General features: G+C 27.3%; 1 protein-coding gene across 1 annotated transcript in view; it reads left to right on the forward strand.

Annotated features, from left to right (window-relative positions):
• The first annotated feature begins 955 nt into the window (after positions 1–955).
• The window catches only part of LOC107454798 (uncharacterized), a 119,250-nt gene continuing 102,838 nt past the window's right edge, over positions 956–17,367 (forward strand). Inside the window, exon 1 of the mRNA XM_016072102.4 lies at positions 956–1,648. Within this exon, the coding sequence (XP_015927588.2) occupies positions 1,294–1,648 (355 nt within the window). The 5' untranslated portion in view covers positions 956–1,293. The remainder of the gene's footprint in view (positions 1,649–17,367) is intronic.

The raw sequence follows: 17,367 nt of genomic DNA on the forward strand, positions 1-17,367 counted from the left end.
ATAGTGCGTCATAAAAATAATATATACTAATTCAAAGTGTAACGATTAAGACGATGTAACCTTTACTTTTGACATAAATAACCAATGTATGAATTCCCATAATATGCTAGTTTATTTCGTATATATATTCCATGAACTCGGTGGTCACATACTGGCACATCTGTAGTTGCAGACGCAATTATGAATTAGAATATTATTTTCGGTCTACTAAGCTTTTCTGTTTTTCTCACAATTTAATGCAAATAAAGTTTAAATTTACTTAAAAAGCTGTTAATATGTAAACATTTTTATAAAAATGTAGGTTGAGATATTGAAATTTGAAAAAGAAAAAAAAAATTATCGGCATAGACATCGGTGATCGGCAGGAATCTCCATCAATAGATTGAATTATCTAAATTATGATGCTTTTAAAAATTAGAGGAAATATATATCGGGAAGTTAAAGTGAAATTCCCCAGTGATTAATCATTACGTAATTTCATAAGTGAATTGAGAACCATTAATAAATGTAAATTAATGACTTTTTATTGTTCGAAAACGATGTATTGCGTTAAAATGCAATATTGTTTGAAATAAAGACAATTTCAATGGTGAGTTTGGAATATCACGTGACTTTGTTTAAATGAAGATATTATGTACTACAACAGATTTTGCACCTCTTTATTGCATGCAATTTGACATTTTAACAATATAAGTGCAGTTATGATTTTTTTTCTTTTAAAAAATACTTGCTACATTAAATATATTCGAATATTTAAAAAAAACTACATTTATTTCAGCATAAGTTGAAATTTTTAATTTTGGTTTTTATAACCTTTCATAAAAGAACTATAAAAACCGGCTCGCTAGGTAAGAAACCTTGCTAACTCCGCCACTCACCCCCCCCCCCCCAACGGATCGTTTTAAAGAACTCAAGTTCCTTTTTCTCTAAAACTTTTCAACTTTAAAAGCTCCGCACTCCTTTCTGGCGGAGCGACAACATCCCACGGCGGTGAGTGGTCGACGGTGGCGCGGAGGGATACACACACAATCCAAAAGAGCAGACGATTTTGTTGACGCCTCTCCGCGAGGCGTGCTGCTGAGAGAGCGTGTGAGTCTCTAGTCGACGCGAAGCAAAGACTATTATTTTGTTCTACACTCACGTTTCTCTCTTTTAATCTTCCATTCCAAATTGCTCATTTTCCCATTATAAATCGATGTCATTAGCATTCAAAAATGATTCTAAAATGAAATAAAGACACCGATGTGTAGTCATTAAAAATAGAAAACGATTAATTTATTCGAAAGGAAACTGATGCATTTGTCGGCGGAGACTAGTAGCGGTAACTCGCGGGATGCGATGGCCGATTTCTTCGTACCCGTCGAACGGACATTGACTGAAGTTTTAAGCGAGCATCCCGGAGAACTAGTAAAGACTGGTAGTCCGAATGTTGTTTGTTCTGCGTTACCGAACCACTGGAGGTCTAACAAGACCCTCCCGATAGCTTTCAGAGTGGTCAGTTTGGGAGAAATCCACGATGGAACTGTAGTCACCATCCGAGCTGGAAATGATGATAATTATTGCGCCGAACTCAGAAATGCGACGGCTGTGATGAAAAATCAAGTCGCCAAATTTAATGATCTCAGATTTGTGGGAAGAAGTGGAAGAGGTAGGATTTAATGTGTATCATATTTTATTAATAAAAGCATTTTAAGAGATCTGAATTTTATAAGTTGATTTAAATATCATTTATTGGAATGAAAAATGTAAACGTGAATTTTTATTAATTGTTAAACAGAGATGCGAATGTTTGAAGAATTTTAAAAGGGAGATAACTTAATCAGCACTCAATTAAAAAAAAAAAAAAATAGCTAACCAGCACGTACTTAAAAAATAAAAATTATTAACCAGCTTTCGTTTAAAAATAAAATTATTCATTAAAAAAACAAAATATTCATTTATTTTTCATGAATTATTTTTTTTCTGCACATCAGCATAAATTTAAAACCATTTATGCATTTGAAATAGAAAATCTTCATTTCCTTCACATGAATTCAAGATATGAAATTATTAAACACTAATTTAGAAATGATAACATTAAATTCATTAACAATCATTGAATAATCTTAAACAACATTACTTTAAAAATAAAAATTTTAATAAAATCGAATTTCATTTTAATCTGAAATGATTTCATCAATATGTATATAATTAAAATTGAAAATATTAATTCTTTCATCATTCTTCATTAATTTTTCCTCATTTCTATAACTATAATTGATAGAATGAATGTAATAAATACTATTTTTCCTCGCTTGTATAGATATTTTTGTCTATAAGATGTGATATTCAAACAGCTTTTGTCATAATTAAAGTAATATCTTGGAATTTAGAAGCATTTTTGAGGTTCGCTGCATATGTTAATTACCAAGTTCGATATGTATTATATAACAGTTTTTTGTTAATATAAACAAGATATACATATACTATACATATTTGAAATATATCCAATGAGTTCGAAAAACATATTATTATTATTTTTTTAATTATATAGATTTGAATAAAATTTTGTTTGAATAATCTGAAAAAAATTCAAACTCATAAAAATTTGGGTTAGTAAAGCCTTGACCATTTTTAAGGTTTTATAAACATTTTTAAACATTTCTCAAATCGCATGAATTTGAAGAGTAATAAATTTTATGTTAATTTTGAGGAACATCAATATAAAATTTTACTTTCATTAAATACCTTAAAATTAGTAATATTAGATTCATAAAAAGTAAGCACTTTTTGAAATATTTCTAATTTCTAATAATACAAAGGAACACTCATAAAAAATCACCTGTACTATACCGCCCTCTACGTAAGCAATAAAATAAATTCGCTAATTTTGACCACCTTTGATGTTTTTAACTTACTCTGTCTCCTTCTTTCAATTTATTTCGTTAAAATGTTAAGAAAATTTTTTATTAATGTATTGTAATAAAATAAACTTATTACGATACATTTATTTTCATCAACAAATGCAAGAAAATTAAATACGATAAATAAAAACATCTTATTACAGTAAGCTTCGTACATACTTTTAAAGGATCATATTTTTATACATAGTTAGAAAATATGCTTATAAATACTGAGTCCTCCGGGATGTTTCCCAGACCGTCGCCAATAGCCCATTGTGCAGCTCTAGTGCGGCGTAAATTAACAACATAAATACTGAGCTTAAGATCTAGTAGTATTAGAAAATATTTGTTTAGTTTTCAAGAATATGAAATTTCGTGAATGAATGTATTCGTTAGTATTGACGTTAATTTGTCCGTAATTGTAGATATCAATATATAAAATCATTAAATTTGATAGCAAATACGAATTATTAATCAATGTATTAAAGCTTAGATCAATATATCATTTTGAAATTAATTCAATTATGAAATACATTACAAAATTAGAACCTTTTAATATTAAAGCTATTTTTATGTATCAAGTTGCAGAAGCTGACTACGCATAAATTTATAAAGTTTTACTTATAGATAATGTTTGCATTAATTGATAATTAAAGATAATAATTAATTAATTTCCAAAAAAATAAGTCTGATTTTGTTTCAAAATGAAATTTAATGCACTATCTTCAGTTTTTATCATTTCAGTTTTTATCATTTCAGTTTTACTGATTATGACGTTACAATATTGTTTCAATTACCTTGTTATTTTAATTTATTTAATTTAATTTCGTTTTAGGAAATATTTTATTTCATTTAAAATTGATTCAACTTTGAGATGGCATAATTACTTATGTGGACACTAATTTAGAGTGGAACAATATTATTTTTACTGAAATATTTTTGATATAACTTTTTTGTTTAGCTTGGTTAATTAATAAAATTAATCTAACTGAAATTTTTGGAGGAACTCTTTTTTAAGAAATAACTTTAAATGAACTCACAGTTGAAGAGTTTACTTTTTAAAAAACCTTAATTTTAATAAATTAATAAATGAAGAACATTCCTTTGTTCTACTATGTTTCAGAAAAAGTGGTTTCAAAAAAGTAAAAATGCTATGAAACAGTTTCTCGATGTTTCGAAACATTTTGAAATTTACTTTCATAAAACTACTAAAATGGTACTTTTTTATATTCTTCTAAAGTTCTTTTGTTATTGTACACAAAAAGCAAATAAATATTAAAAACACTTCTTTTTAAATTTCTATCATTTGTACTTATTCAATTCTATATAGTTTAAGCATGTAAATTAAAGTACTTTGCTTAGCTATTTTTTAAAAACTATTCTAAAAATTTCACGCAAATTGCATTCAAAATTATTTATTTATAAGAGAACAGATGTCCAAAAACTAAAGAAATATGCCTTCAATAAAAATAATATTCTTAAAATGCGTTCTCTCTCTAAGATCTGGGTTTTAAAGTAAATTCTGAATAACTTGCATACCATTGCAAAACAATAGTTTTTTTTTAAAATTTAAATGTTGTTTTGACTAGAAATTGTCTTTTTGATTTTAAAATAAATATATATATATCTCGTCATTCTTAATTCTAGTTTTTAATATCTATAATGCATGCTTTTTTGACAAAAAAGTGAAATATATTACCAAGTTAGTAAAATAGCATTTCATAGGCTAAAAAGCTGATGTTCAAGACCAGATGAGGGAAAAATGCAAAAAAAAAAAAAAAAAAAAAAAAAAAAAAAAAAAAAAAAATTGATCTTAAATCTAGGCTTAAAAAATAACTAAAATTATCCAATATTTTTAGTAAAAAATAGGCTTAGACAAAAAAATATAAACTAAAAGATGGTGATTTATAGCAAATAATAACTAATTTTGCGTTTTAAACATTTGTTGGTTTGCAAAATAAAATCCTGGAAGATGTAATTTGAATTTGGGGTTCAAATTTGAAATTTAATTTTACTATAACCCTTTTATGAAAGAATGAATGCTTTAGGCAAAAAAGTAGTTTCCCTATTTTAACTGTAAAAGCTTTGTTTCTGTTATCCGATTATAGCTTTTAATTTATGCAATTTCTATTGGCAACAGTCTCAGAACACAAGATATTTTAGGACATCATCAATTTTTTATTAAGAAAAATTTAAAAAGGAAGTGACATTTTTTTTGTGCCACTTTAAACAATACATCGATATTTTTTCGCGATGTATTTTTTTAAAAGAAAATTAAGAGTTTAAGAATATGAATATTTATGAAAATTTGATAATAATAAAAAGTGCTTTCCTGATTAGTTAGAAATGAGAACTTTAAAAATTAATTGTTTAAAGAATGAGAAAATTTACTTAACTGAGTGTATATTTTAATGAAATGTGATGAATGAGAAAATCACATGAAAATGAAGATTCGAAAGATTTATGAAGTGCATTAGTTTTTGACGATTTTAATTATGGATAAAACTGTAACGTCAAAGAATTCTTTAATAAAAACTGTTTAAACAGTTTTGCATTGGTTTGAATATTATTAATATTTTAAATTAGTCAATTCATTTAGTGTTCAGAGTTAATCATGTAACGCTTATACTCTTACAATATATGTTCAAAAGAAAGTGTATTGAAAAACATTACATAAACATAATTTAAATGCAGACCTTTATATCTACAAAAAAATCTACTGAAAGCTCTAAATAGTTGCAAAATCCCTTTAAAGAAGATATTCTGATTCTAATAAAAAAAGAACTTCAAAAATTTAATAAACATTTCAGCAATCTTCTTCTTTATGGGGGTAACCATATAAAAAAAATTTGATTGCGCGATACTTGAAGACGAATTATTGGAAAATTAAATTTCGCAGAATTCAATTTTACTACTTTAAAACTTATGCTTATTCTACATTTATATACAATTTCACTGGGGATTTTATGCAGTTGTATATTTTAACATTAACCGAAAATAATAAATAAAAAAGCTATAAAATGATTAAAAAATTAAATAAAATGTGCAAAGTATAACTATGAAAACAAATTATATATATTTGTGTAGAACACTAAAATAAAAACACCTCCTTCTACAGCTTTCAGTAAGTTTTTTTAAGAATTTCTTAAAAGATAGCTGCTATCCAATGAAAAGAATAAAGTAAAACATAAAATAAAACATCAAATATAACATGAAAAAACAAATAAAAACAAGTACACATTTTTTTTCAGCGCAAAGCTACTTTATTTATTTTTACTTTAATTATTGTTAATTGTGTTTTTATATATATATTAGTACACATTTATGTATTAGCATATAGCTATGTATGATTATAGAGTTATAGTTACATATTAGTGTACACTTAGATACTATTTTATGGTTAAAATATACTTAAACTTATATTCGAAATTAACTTAATATTTGTTTTTCCATGTAAGGTTTCTAATGGTTCTATCAATTTTTTTTATGTCCGTCTTTTATTCTATTAATTAAGATATAGTAACTCAAGTATGGGTTAGTTCTGTTAAAAAAGTGTCTTCGAGGACGAGATTATATTGATTCCTCTTCCACGATATTTTTTCGATGCCTATCTTCTGAAAAATGCAGAACTTGAGTGTTTATTAAAAGAGCATAATTTTTTATGCATATTGAGGATGATGAATGTGTAAAAAAGCTGCACTTATTTAAATAACGATATAATTGGGTCTTTAAGACAAAAAAAGCTTACATTCGCTTACTTGTAAAAGAAGAAAGTATACACTCATAAATATGTCTTCTTCATGTTTCTTAATCTTAGATAAACATTAAAATAATAAAATTAAGATTAAACCAGTGTTAAGAGTCATAAATTTTGTAATGACAAAAATATTTCTGAAATATTAAAAAAAGAATATTCCCCTGAAGTTTCCTGAGAAATCGAATTTTAAATATCTGACTTTTTTTGAAATTACAATTCAAAATTTTTCGACTATTTTTAAATAAAATAATAAATATTTACTAAAAGTTTTTTTTGGAATGGATTTATCGATGGATAAACGAATTGTATAATTGTGAGCAAAATTTTTTCATTCCGCTTAAAAAGCTCTAGAGATATGGCGAAATACGCAAAAGGTAAAATTAACATTAAGGGATCCAAACTTTTGAGCGCTCTCCTGACCAATTATTAGGACCATATTTCCTAGATTCCGGCTGCCCCCTACATTTTCGGCTGTCGAAAATCGGAATTCATCGGGAATAGGTATGTTTAGTCAGAGAAAGTGCGTTTTTGTGTCTGATTTGGTAATTTAAAATATCGTGAGCACGAATTAATTAGCATATTTAAGGTCTGCACTTCAAACTATTAAGATTGAGTCCTAGAATGTGAAGATCCGATCATTAGATCAAAAGTTATTCTGGGTGTTTTTTTTTTGGCGTACTGTGCATATTAGGAAAGCAGAATTAACAATCTTTAAGAAATAACAATTCATATAAGGGAAAAAGCATGAATACGATATGAAATTTCACACCTTTTTGAAATGCCATATATGAATTCTTGTTGTTTGAAAAAAACAAATATTTCGCTAAGATATACAAATGATATCTGAATTTAAAAGGTATTGTTTTGACATCAATACATTTACAGTATTATCTATGTAAAAACAAATGGAGCAAAATTTTTATTTATCAAAATTTAAATTTGCAACTTTTGCAACCCTGAATTTCACTTATATACTTTTATTTGTATTGTATGCGAAAAAAAAAATCCTTTCGAATAACTTTTGATTTAATGATCGTATTTTCATGTACTAGGACTCAATTTTAATAGTTCGATAGGGATACCTCAAATATGCTAATTAGTTAGTGCAGGGAATTTTTTAAGTTACGAAATTAGGCACAAAAAGATACTTTCTATCTCTGAATAAACATATCTTTTTTTGACAGTTGAGTCTGACTCCCAAAAAGGAGGTAATCGTAATCTGAAAAATATGGTCAAAATAGTTATCTCAGGAGAGTGGTTGAAAGTTTGGACCCCTTAATGGTAATTTTAATTTTTGCGTATTTCGCCTTATCTCAAGAACTTTTCAAGTGAATTTAAAATTATTTGTCGTACCAGTAATTTTTTTCAACCAGTAATCTAATGTCAAACTGTTCTCAATTAGTATAAAATTTCTAGAAATTTCGAAGCATTTTAATTTAGTGTTCAGATCGATCGGTAACAGAGCCTAGTTTTAGATCGATGTATATCAGATTGACTGGATAGAAAAAGGGGTCGGGGCAACAGTGACCAGATTGCTACTATCGTGCCATCTGTTCGAAAATTGCGAGTCCCAAAATTTCATGAGCCCCATAGAGAACAACTCGCTGTTGGTGAAGTGTATTGTTATTTTAATTTAGACGGCAGAAAGCAAAGGTATGTTGATAATAATGTTGGCAATAATTGAAAGGCATTACCGCAACAGCTCGTTGAGTGTCAGTAAGGTCAGGGAGATAAAGACTCCATAATTTCGGGACCATCAACAAGATGGTCGTAAGGGGGTTAGTATTGCACGCTTATCATCTTAAAAAGCTAGTACCCATTGATTTGATGCTTCAAGTCACCATTGGGTTTGATTCCCGATGGCTTCAAGCCACTTATCAAGCCTCAGTCACTCGCAATGACAGCTCAGTGCCATACTGCGGAAGAAAATTTTCGTCGCAAATTTTCTTTCTCCTTCATTATGAATTTAAAATTTAAAAGAAAGAAAAAGTTGGTTCAGGCAAACCTAGAGTTTGCCATGAAGTTTCAATTGCTGAGAAAAACATTTCAATATATTAAAATGCAAACAAATTATTAGAGGAGAACTTCTTCGTTGCGTAATCCTAAGTTATCAACTCATCATTTATTTTCATTTTTTATATTTTAAATTTTTTTCTCAATATTTGAAACTTCATGGCTTACTCTAGGTTTGTCTGAACTCACGTTTTCTACACTTTAAATTTTAAATTAGTAATGAAGGAGAAAGAGAATTAGCGACGAAATACTGCGCAATACGGCGTCCTCTTAACCAGTGAGCCAACGCGGCTACAAGATACACAAACATAAAACTGGTTTAAAAATATTCAATAATTTTGTTTCTGCATTTCAAGTATCCCTATCACAAATACTATATTAAAATACAATTATTGTAGCCTGGTGTAAAAGTAAAAATATCAAAGCTCAAATTTCCGAGACATGAGTCACATTAAATTTTGTAGTATGCTATTGTTCAACATCAAACCAGTAATCTCAAACTTCTTTTTCTAATCTCCAAGTTTCAACCGCCAGACCTGCCAAGTATGAGAAGTTTTTAAGGTATCAGGACGACTTTTCAACACGCCTTTAATGAAGTATATAGACAAAAGCTATCCATTAATCAATGCCACCACCATCGGACACGGTGGGATTTAAGGGAGGAAGCCTCCTTTTTTCCTTGTCGGTTGCTAAAAGTTCTTTTTATCTTAAGAGAATTTTCTATGAAAATTTAATTCCCCTTCGTTGTCGTATGTTGCTCAACCGACGTTTAACGTTAGTTCATATGAAGCAAAAGGAAGAGGAAGTATATAAAAAAAATGTAAATGCTTTGTAATAGGTTGATTGAAACCCACAGGTGTTCATCAATATTTTTAGCAGGGTTTCTGAAAGAAGTGAAGACTTTGTTGTTTTGGGATTTGGTTATTTTCTTGGGACTCACAAAATTAGCCTTTTTTTTTTTACACACTCATTCGAATTTTAAGTTTAATTAATGCACCTTTTTGTAATTCTCAAATGATTTTTGGGATTATTTAATTAAGTTTTTCAGTGCTTTTCGATTTTGTAATTAGCTTAAGACTTAAAAAAACTGCGACTGTGAAAAGTGATTTAAAGAATTTAGTTGTAGAAAAGTAAGTTTTTTATTTTATTTTATTGAGAAGTTTGAAGTAGGAGTTTTTTTTTGAGCTTCATTGTACATTACTAAAGCAAAAGTTTTTATTAAGATTTTTTTTTTGTATGTTTTACACTTTAATGAAATCAATTTATTATTTTCTGACAAACCTGTTAAGATTTATCAAAGATATAAATTTATATTTGACCATCATGAATATTTTTGTTATTCTTTTTCTATATATAGTTTTAAATACGGTATAATTTTTTATTTAGAAGTCAATATAAAACAATTTAAATTTAGTTAAAGATTTAACTAAATCAAGATAATTATTTAATTTAATTAAGAATGGAATTAATTTGACTCTTGTTTGTATCAGTTCTAGTTAACAACATATAACTATTTTGATTAAATTAAATGTAAAAATTATTATTGAGAATCTTGATTCATTTAAATCCCAACTAACTCAATAAGAATAAAATAAATAAATAAATAAAGAATAAAAAAAAGAGTAATAAAAATAAGAAATTTTAATTTATGTCTCCATCGTGATTCTTAATTGTTTTAAATTCTAACTAAATATATTTGATTCATACTCACAAAAATGAAGAGGTTTTATTTAAACTAATAAAATTGTGCATATAATTGTGGTTAATTTTAATTTATTTAAAATTTAAAGAATGAATTGCTTCATTTAATATAAATATAAGCATATTTATAGCAATCATATGAAATGAATTGATTCATTTCATTTATATTATAATTAAAAAAAAAGTTTAAAATGAGGATGTGTTTAAAATTTAATTGACACGGTAGGTCTATTTTAAATAAATTTGTAAAGTAAAATTAACTATGTTTGTTTTAATTTATTCGAAAATAAATCAACCACAATTATACGATTTCTAACTTGTTAAATTTTAGTAAAGCAAAGTGTTTGCTGTTAAATGATTGTTGAGGTATTATTTTTGCGAGTTTCCAAAAGTCTAAATTTAAGTTTTCCTATCATGTATTATCGTTAAAAGGATAAATTTAATTCAGTTACGTTTTTATAATATACGAAAATACATTGGAGTACATTATTTTCAAGCTTCTTTGGAAAAAATATCTAAGAATTAAATAAGGTAGAAATACAACGTTTAAGTTAAGTAATGTATAGTTAGTTGTGCGCCTACGTGTTTTTGTTTAATATTTAATGCTGTATCTTAAAAATGTCCTTTGTTCTTTGTAAATGTGTTTTTGGGGAATTGTTTCTTTATGAAAAAATTTTTGTTGTGTATCTGCAATAAGAAATGTAAGCATAGCAATGTACAAGTTGCCTGACTTTTTCTCCTTGGAAAATTTATTAGCTATTTCTTATGAAAAATAAAAAAAAAAGATACTATTTTACATGAACAATGCAAGCTAGCTCCACTAGCTGGGAAAATTCACTAGCTGTTTTACATGACAAAATTATTTAATTTTACAACAATTAATCTGTACATGCACTGAGGAAAAAATGGTCAAAACTACCAAAATGTGGTCAAATTAACAGTGTTTCTGGCTTAATGAAAACCCCAAAGAGTTCGGTAACTTTGACCGAAACGTTTCAATAATGACTTTGGTATGATTATGATATGTGATAAAATTTGATAATTTCATCCCAATTTCTCTGAGCATGAAACAAAAATCATTTATTCGGTAAAATTTACTTTTTAGATTGCATCTTTAACTAAATGTGTGGTAATAAGAACTGTAATTGTGAAAACCAGAATTTCTGATAAACTGTTAGCAATTCTGAATTCTCATTCTGAAAAATTATCAAATGAATGGTTTATAAAATACCGAATATTTCGTATTTATTAATCAAAATGATATTTAATTTATTTGTTTTACCAGAACTGTCATTACTATTCAGTGCGGCAACTTCACCAGTATTTCTTCTCCGTTTGGTGTGGGCGATTCTTTCGTTACGTGTATTACTTTTACACGACATATTTCAACTTTAACACTTATTATAATAAACTTGTTAGATATTTTTTATGTTTTTCTTAATTTGTTGTTAAATCTATATGTGTTGTAAGTTTTCAAAACGAAGATTGAAGGCGCAAATTAATTTGATGTTGAAAAAAAAAATTCTGAAATTTTGTTAAGTGTGTTACCCTTTATAATGCTAGATATTTGAAACTTTGAATATATTCATTTAATTCTGTGAAGTATAAAGGCAAAAAATTAAGATATTTTCTTTTATAGAGAGATGCAATATCGAAGCTGTGTTTAGTGATTTTTAAAAATTTCTTGCAACAGTAAAAACTTCTTTATTTTGGTGAAATTGGTGCGTTACGTGTGTTAACTAAACGTTACGTGTGTTACCCTCTGTGAATATTTCAACTGAGAAGTCATAAATGTTGCACTAAAACATTTATTTATTTTAATTTAGCAGAAGAAAAACAATTTATTTTAGCAAATAAAATAGTTAATGGTCTGGAAAGATGGTTGTAGCCCTTCTTTATACTGGTTTAGAGAGTAAAACATAGCAAATCTTAGGCACATCTATTCCTTCAAAATCATTTCTGTTTGGAAACAAAAATATTCATATTTTCCAATTATTTTATGCAAATATTGCATTTTAAGTTTATAAGCATGTGCATTTGCGTCAATAATGTTCCCGAGATAGAGCATATGTCGTTTTAATTTCAGTTATAGGCGCACTTCTGATCAGGAGGGAACAGAAATTGACTTACTGACTATTTGTGTGCCACAATGTGCATCTATGCATCTTATTCAAGTATCTAACGATACTTATGCATAGATTTTATGCTTTGTATTACCGTTGCCATGTATTGATCTTTTCAATTAATATCTTAATTTCTTGGCTAATATATAATACTGTTGTATTAGGCATGAGTTGATTGGTTAGCTTTGCAAACAACACTGGATAGCAAATAAATTTTTTTGTATAACAACACAATGATATAAATAACTTTGCTTTTTGCTTCGCTTTCAAGATTTTGTACTACACACCTATCCCATAGAAGGAACTTCTGCATGTGATATCGTAAAATATTTCCAAATTAATTTCTTTTTTTATATTTTGATTGACAAAATATGAAATAATTCAACCATATATTTATTTTTAAATTCTTAACTTGACTTATTACTATAGAAGGTTTCTGTTAGCTCATCTTCTGAAGTAGAATCGTTTTTAAACAGTCTTAAAATAAAAGTGTAGACATTGTTTCACCTTTGTCTTTGCCTTAGAAAAATATTGTAAAGGACTCTATTTTAAACTCTTTAGGAGAGTATCGTCTAAGGAAACAGCTGCTGTGAATAACGGAACTGTGGCTGGATAGCATAATGCTGATTGAAATTCGTTTTGATATTCAAAAGAATATGCAATTGCAAAGACAACTTGAATTTCCCTGGTTTTAATGCTAGATATGTTTGTTTGGAAAGTATCACCTCGGATTCTTTTAACTCTTACGTATTATTGAAAGTTAGCCCAATTTTCAAGAGTTATTTCAAAACATTCTTCTTGCACATTTGCCATTATATATTTCTTATTGTGAGCTATTGTCATCTTTTTCTCATCGTTACCAAACTACAATAAATGATGGTTAGAAACCTATAACAAGCAATGAGAAATTTTTGTAAGTATCAGAAGCACCCTTCCAACAATTAGATCCAAAATTTCTTTTACTTTATATACATAAATACTTCTACCATCACCATGTATTGTCATAAACTTAATTTTAGCCTTCCAGTTAAAGAATAAAAATTTCATGATATTTGTTTTGATTCTAAGTTTTACAGTAGCAATAAATTTTTTAGTCATAAAGCACTAAATATGGAAAATTAAACAATGTTTAGGATGCAACTGACAAAAATCAGTATAAGCCTCTCTTAGAAACATTGTTAGATAGTTCTTTCGTTTTATTGCCAGTTTTTCCCCGTAATAATCCAGAGAACCAGCTCTTGTTTCAATACAAGCATAGTATAAACAATCTAACTTTTGAAGAAAATCCATTTATTAATAATTAAGTTCATCAGAAATACTTAGTGGTGAACCTTTTACATCATTATCAATCTGTTTTGAAAGTTCAAGTCTAACTTTCATTATTTCCTTATTTTCTTTCCTTTGAAGTGCAGAATCTTATGCTCTTTTCTTTTTTTCTTCATCTTCTTGTTCTTTTAAATCCAGATAAGGACACTATTTTAAGCTTATCCATTTTATAATAATCTAGCAAATGCAGTCGAAATATTCTACTTAAACATAAACGTATAACAAATAGAAGTTTGGGAAAACAATTTCCAAAAGTTTCAAAATTATCGTCTTATTATGCTGTTTTTTTATTAATGCTTATACCGACCTGATTTTACAAAAAAAAAACAATCTTACAATTCCGTATTTGTGGCATTGAAGTTGCGCGGCGGTTATAAAAAATGTCCGAACATGATTTAAATCTTTTATTGAAAATAAATAAATAATTAAAGTGTATAAGTACCTCTAACACACATAACAGTAATGCGCGTAACTTTTCGTTACGTGTGTTACCTTGAATAAAATTAATTATAAAATTTTAACTATTGGCAGTTTTAATTCGAGAATTTTTTCCGCTGCATATCTTGCCTTCTTAATTTATAAAACAAAAAATTTTTAAATTTTCTTTTTTACTAAAGTTTTTACAGAAAAAAATGCAAAATTATGTTACGTGTGTTACTGGGAAATTAGACTATCTTGATTAATCGACTTTCAAACAAGCAAAAAAATTTAGGCCAAATTAAAAAAATACATTAAACAATGATAAAAGAGTAAAATAGTTATATTTATTACTAAAAACCATTTTATTGCTCTTTAATATTTTAAGAACTCCATTGGAATATAACATAACAAAGAAGAGAACCCTTGTTAAAATTCATAGTGTTCCACCTTTTGTTAGAATTCACATAAATATTTTTTGTAATTCAAAAAACTATCTTAACTATTAAAAAATGTACATCTTCTAGATTCCGAAATTGTGTTATTTTTGATTCTGCGATAATTTTGAAAATTTAGTCACTCAGGACCACTTTTCGTGGAATCGCCCTGTGCAGAAATAGAAATTCCGTGAAAACTTTTAAAAATGATTAAAATTCATTTGTTTCCTAAAAAAAAAATATTATTGCGAACACATATTATTTCACAATAAAAATTACTTTACACGCCTAACATAAGTGAAATTTATAATTAATAAATTGCCCATTCTTTTAAAATCTGAACAAAAATGATCATAATTCAAAAATGAGTTCAAGAAATACATTCTTCAAATAAATTATATTACTTAGAGACTATTTTCTAACTCGACAGTTTCAGTTATTAATTTTTTTTTAAAAAACAAAGAAAATCATAAAGCTCAATCAAAATTTAAGCAAGTTTATAAATTTAACAAATACAATTGCTCATATATTAAATATTGCATAATTGTGAGGTTAAATTAAATTTCAAATTTACAAATATCACAGATACGAAAAATCATCACACTTTTTTTATACAGTAGTTGTTTTGTATCTTTTTTAATCTTGTTGATGTAATGAAAAGTCCAAGGTCATTTAAACGTTTGTTTGTTGATTGTATTCGTTTTTAATTATGAACATCTTATTATCTTGTTAAAAGAAAATCACAATTACATTTTTTATAAAGAAATTGATTTATTAACTGCTTAATTTAAAGTGCTAGTAGAAATAACGTATTTCCATTAAGTGAATGAAAACGTAGATAAGACTTTTGACATTAATTTTAGGTTTCATATATATAGCAGATCAAACTTTCGACATTAATTTTAGGCTCCATACCTTTCATGTATATCATGTACAATCAATATACATAGATATTTTTATTTATTTATTTATTTGTAAGATGACGTCATTAAACGCGTTACGATACTTTAAGTGTTAACAAACGAATGAAAAACATTTTTTTTTGACCTTCAATTTATTCCTCGCATTATTTCAAACTCATGCTAGCAAATAATTGTGAGATTAACTTTAAATAAAAATAATATTTTTTTAGAGAAACTTGCATAATAAAGATCCTCTAAAATAATTATTTAGAGAACAACGGGTTAATTTGGGTTAATTTTTAGTTTAATTGTAAGAGATCATCCTCAGACGCGTTGTGACAAATAAAAACTAAATTTTTTAACCTTCAATTTAATACTTGTATTATTTCAAACACACGCTGCCCAATAATTGTGAGCTAAACTTTAAAATAAAAATCATTATTTGTAGAGAATCTTGCACGATAAAGCCATTTTTCTTAATTATTCATTTTCAAAACTCTTAAAAAATTCATATATTTTGATTATGAAGAAGAAATAAAAGTAGGATCGAACAACAGGGAGAAAAGAAAAATCGCAAAGAAAAGGGGAAAGAAGAAGAAGAAAAAAAAATCGAGGCACAATTATGCTTCGTGTTGAATGGAAAAATCTTCTGATTTAGCACACCTCCGGGTCGGAAGATGGTAATGGAGGTTTTGTGTTAGTCCTTGGGTTAACGAGCCATTTTGGGGCTGCGGTTCCGTAATTTAAGAGTCTAATATAAGGGAAATTAGCGGCAGATTCAAGGCAAGGGATATTGGAGTTTCGATCCGCAACGCCGGCTTCTATGGCCAAGTACTTGCCACTAAGGAAAAGAACACTTTAAGTATCGTTTACCGGTGTTACTTAGTTTTAACCTGGCCTTTGTGGTTGTAAATTTAACATCCCGAAGAACATTACACCATGTTGTACTTATTTCTTGTTATTGGATAGTGCTGGTTCTGTTGAAAGGATTTGGACAATTATGGGAGAATTTGTTGCCTCGGAGCGATGTTAGAATGTCAAAAAAGAGAGTGAATATGTGTTTTACTGTCATTGCATTTTTAAAAAAAAAGAAATTCTGATAGAAAAGATAATTTTTTGCCTTTTCTTTTGTTTGTTTTTTCTGTAAGATGATCATGACTTTGCTAGTAATATAGCAAAAAAACAATGTTACTTTCTTGTAAGCTAAGAACAATAATTTAACAAAAATGATATATTTTTATTTTATTAATATTTTTTTCTTTCTGATAAGAAGAGAAACTTTTTGTTTATTACTTATTATTCTAAATTATTATAACAATAAAAAAAAAGTTGATTTGAAAGCAGAAAAAATGATTCTGAAACTAGAAGCAATAATCGAATAAAGAATAAATTTTGACTAGATTATTATCATCTTGTTTTTTGTATAAAAATTTGTACTTTAGGCCCCGATTTTTTGCTAGTAATGAATCAAAAAGTTAAGGGCATGTGGTTGTATAATGATAAGCTACATTTTCAAATTGTTTAGGAGACATGTACAAAATAGTGACTCAATAACAAATCCAAAATTGTGCCATCGTCAGTTTCCCCTCAAACCTGTTTTTTCTTTCTTATTTAAGAGCTCTATTCTCGAATAAATTAAGGCCATTCTGTTTTTGGGTAACATGCTTTCCCGAAACAAAAGTTTGTAAATTTTGCCGAATTTAAAAGCTAAATTTGCCCGGTAAAAGTTGATTTATAAAAAGTTTGCTGTAATTTGCTATATTTCAACCCTATAAAACAACATTAATATTTTTGCTGCGCTATTGTCTT

This window comes from Parasteatoda tepidariorum, chromosome 3 (assembly GCF_982258835.1).
Source record: "Parasteatoda tepidariorum strain Cologne lab strain chromosome 3, Ptep-v5.0, whole genome shotgun sequence".
Taxonomy (NCBI): domain Eukaryota; kingdom Metazoa; phylum Arthropoda; class Arachnida; order Araneae; family Theridiidae; genus Parasteatoda; species Parasteatoda tepidariorum.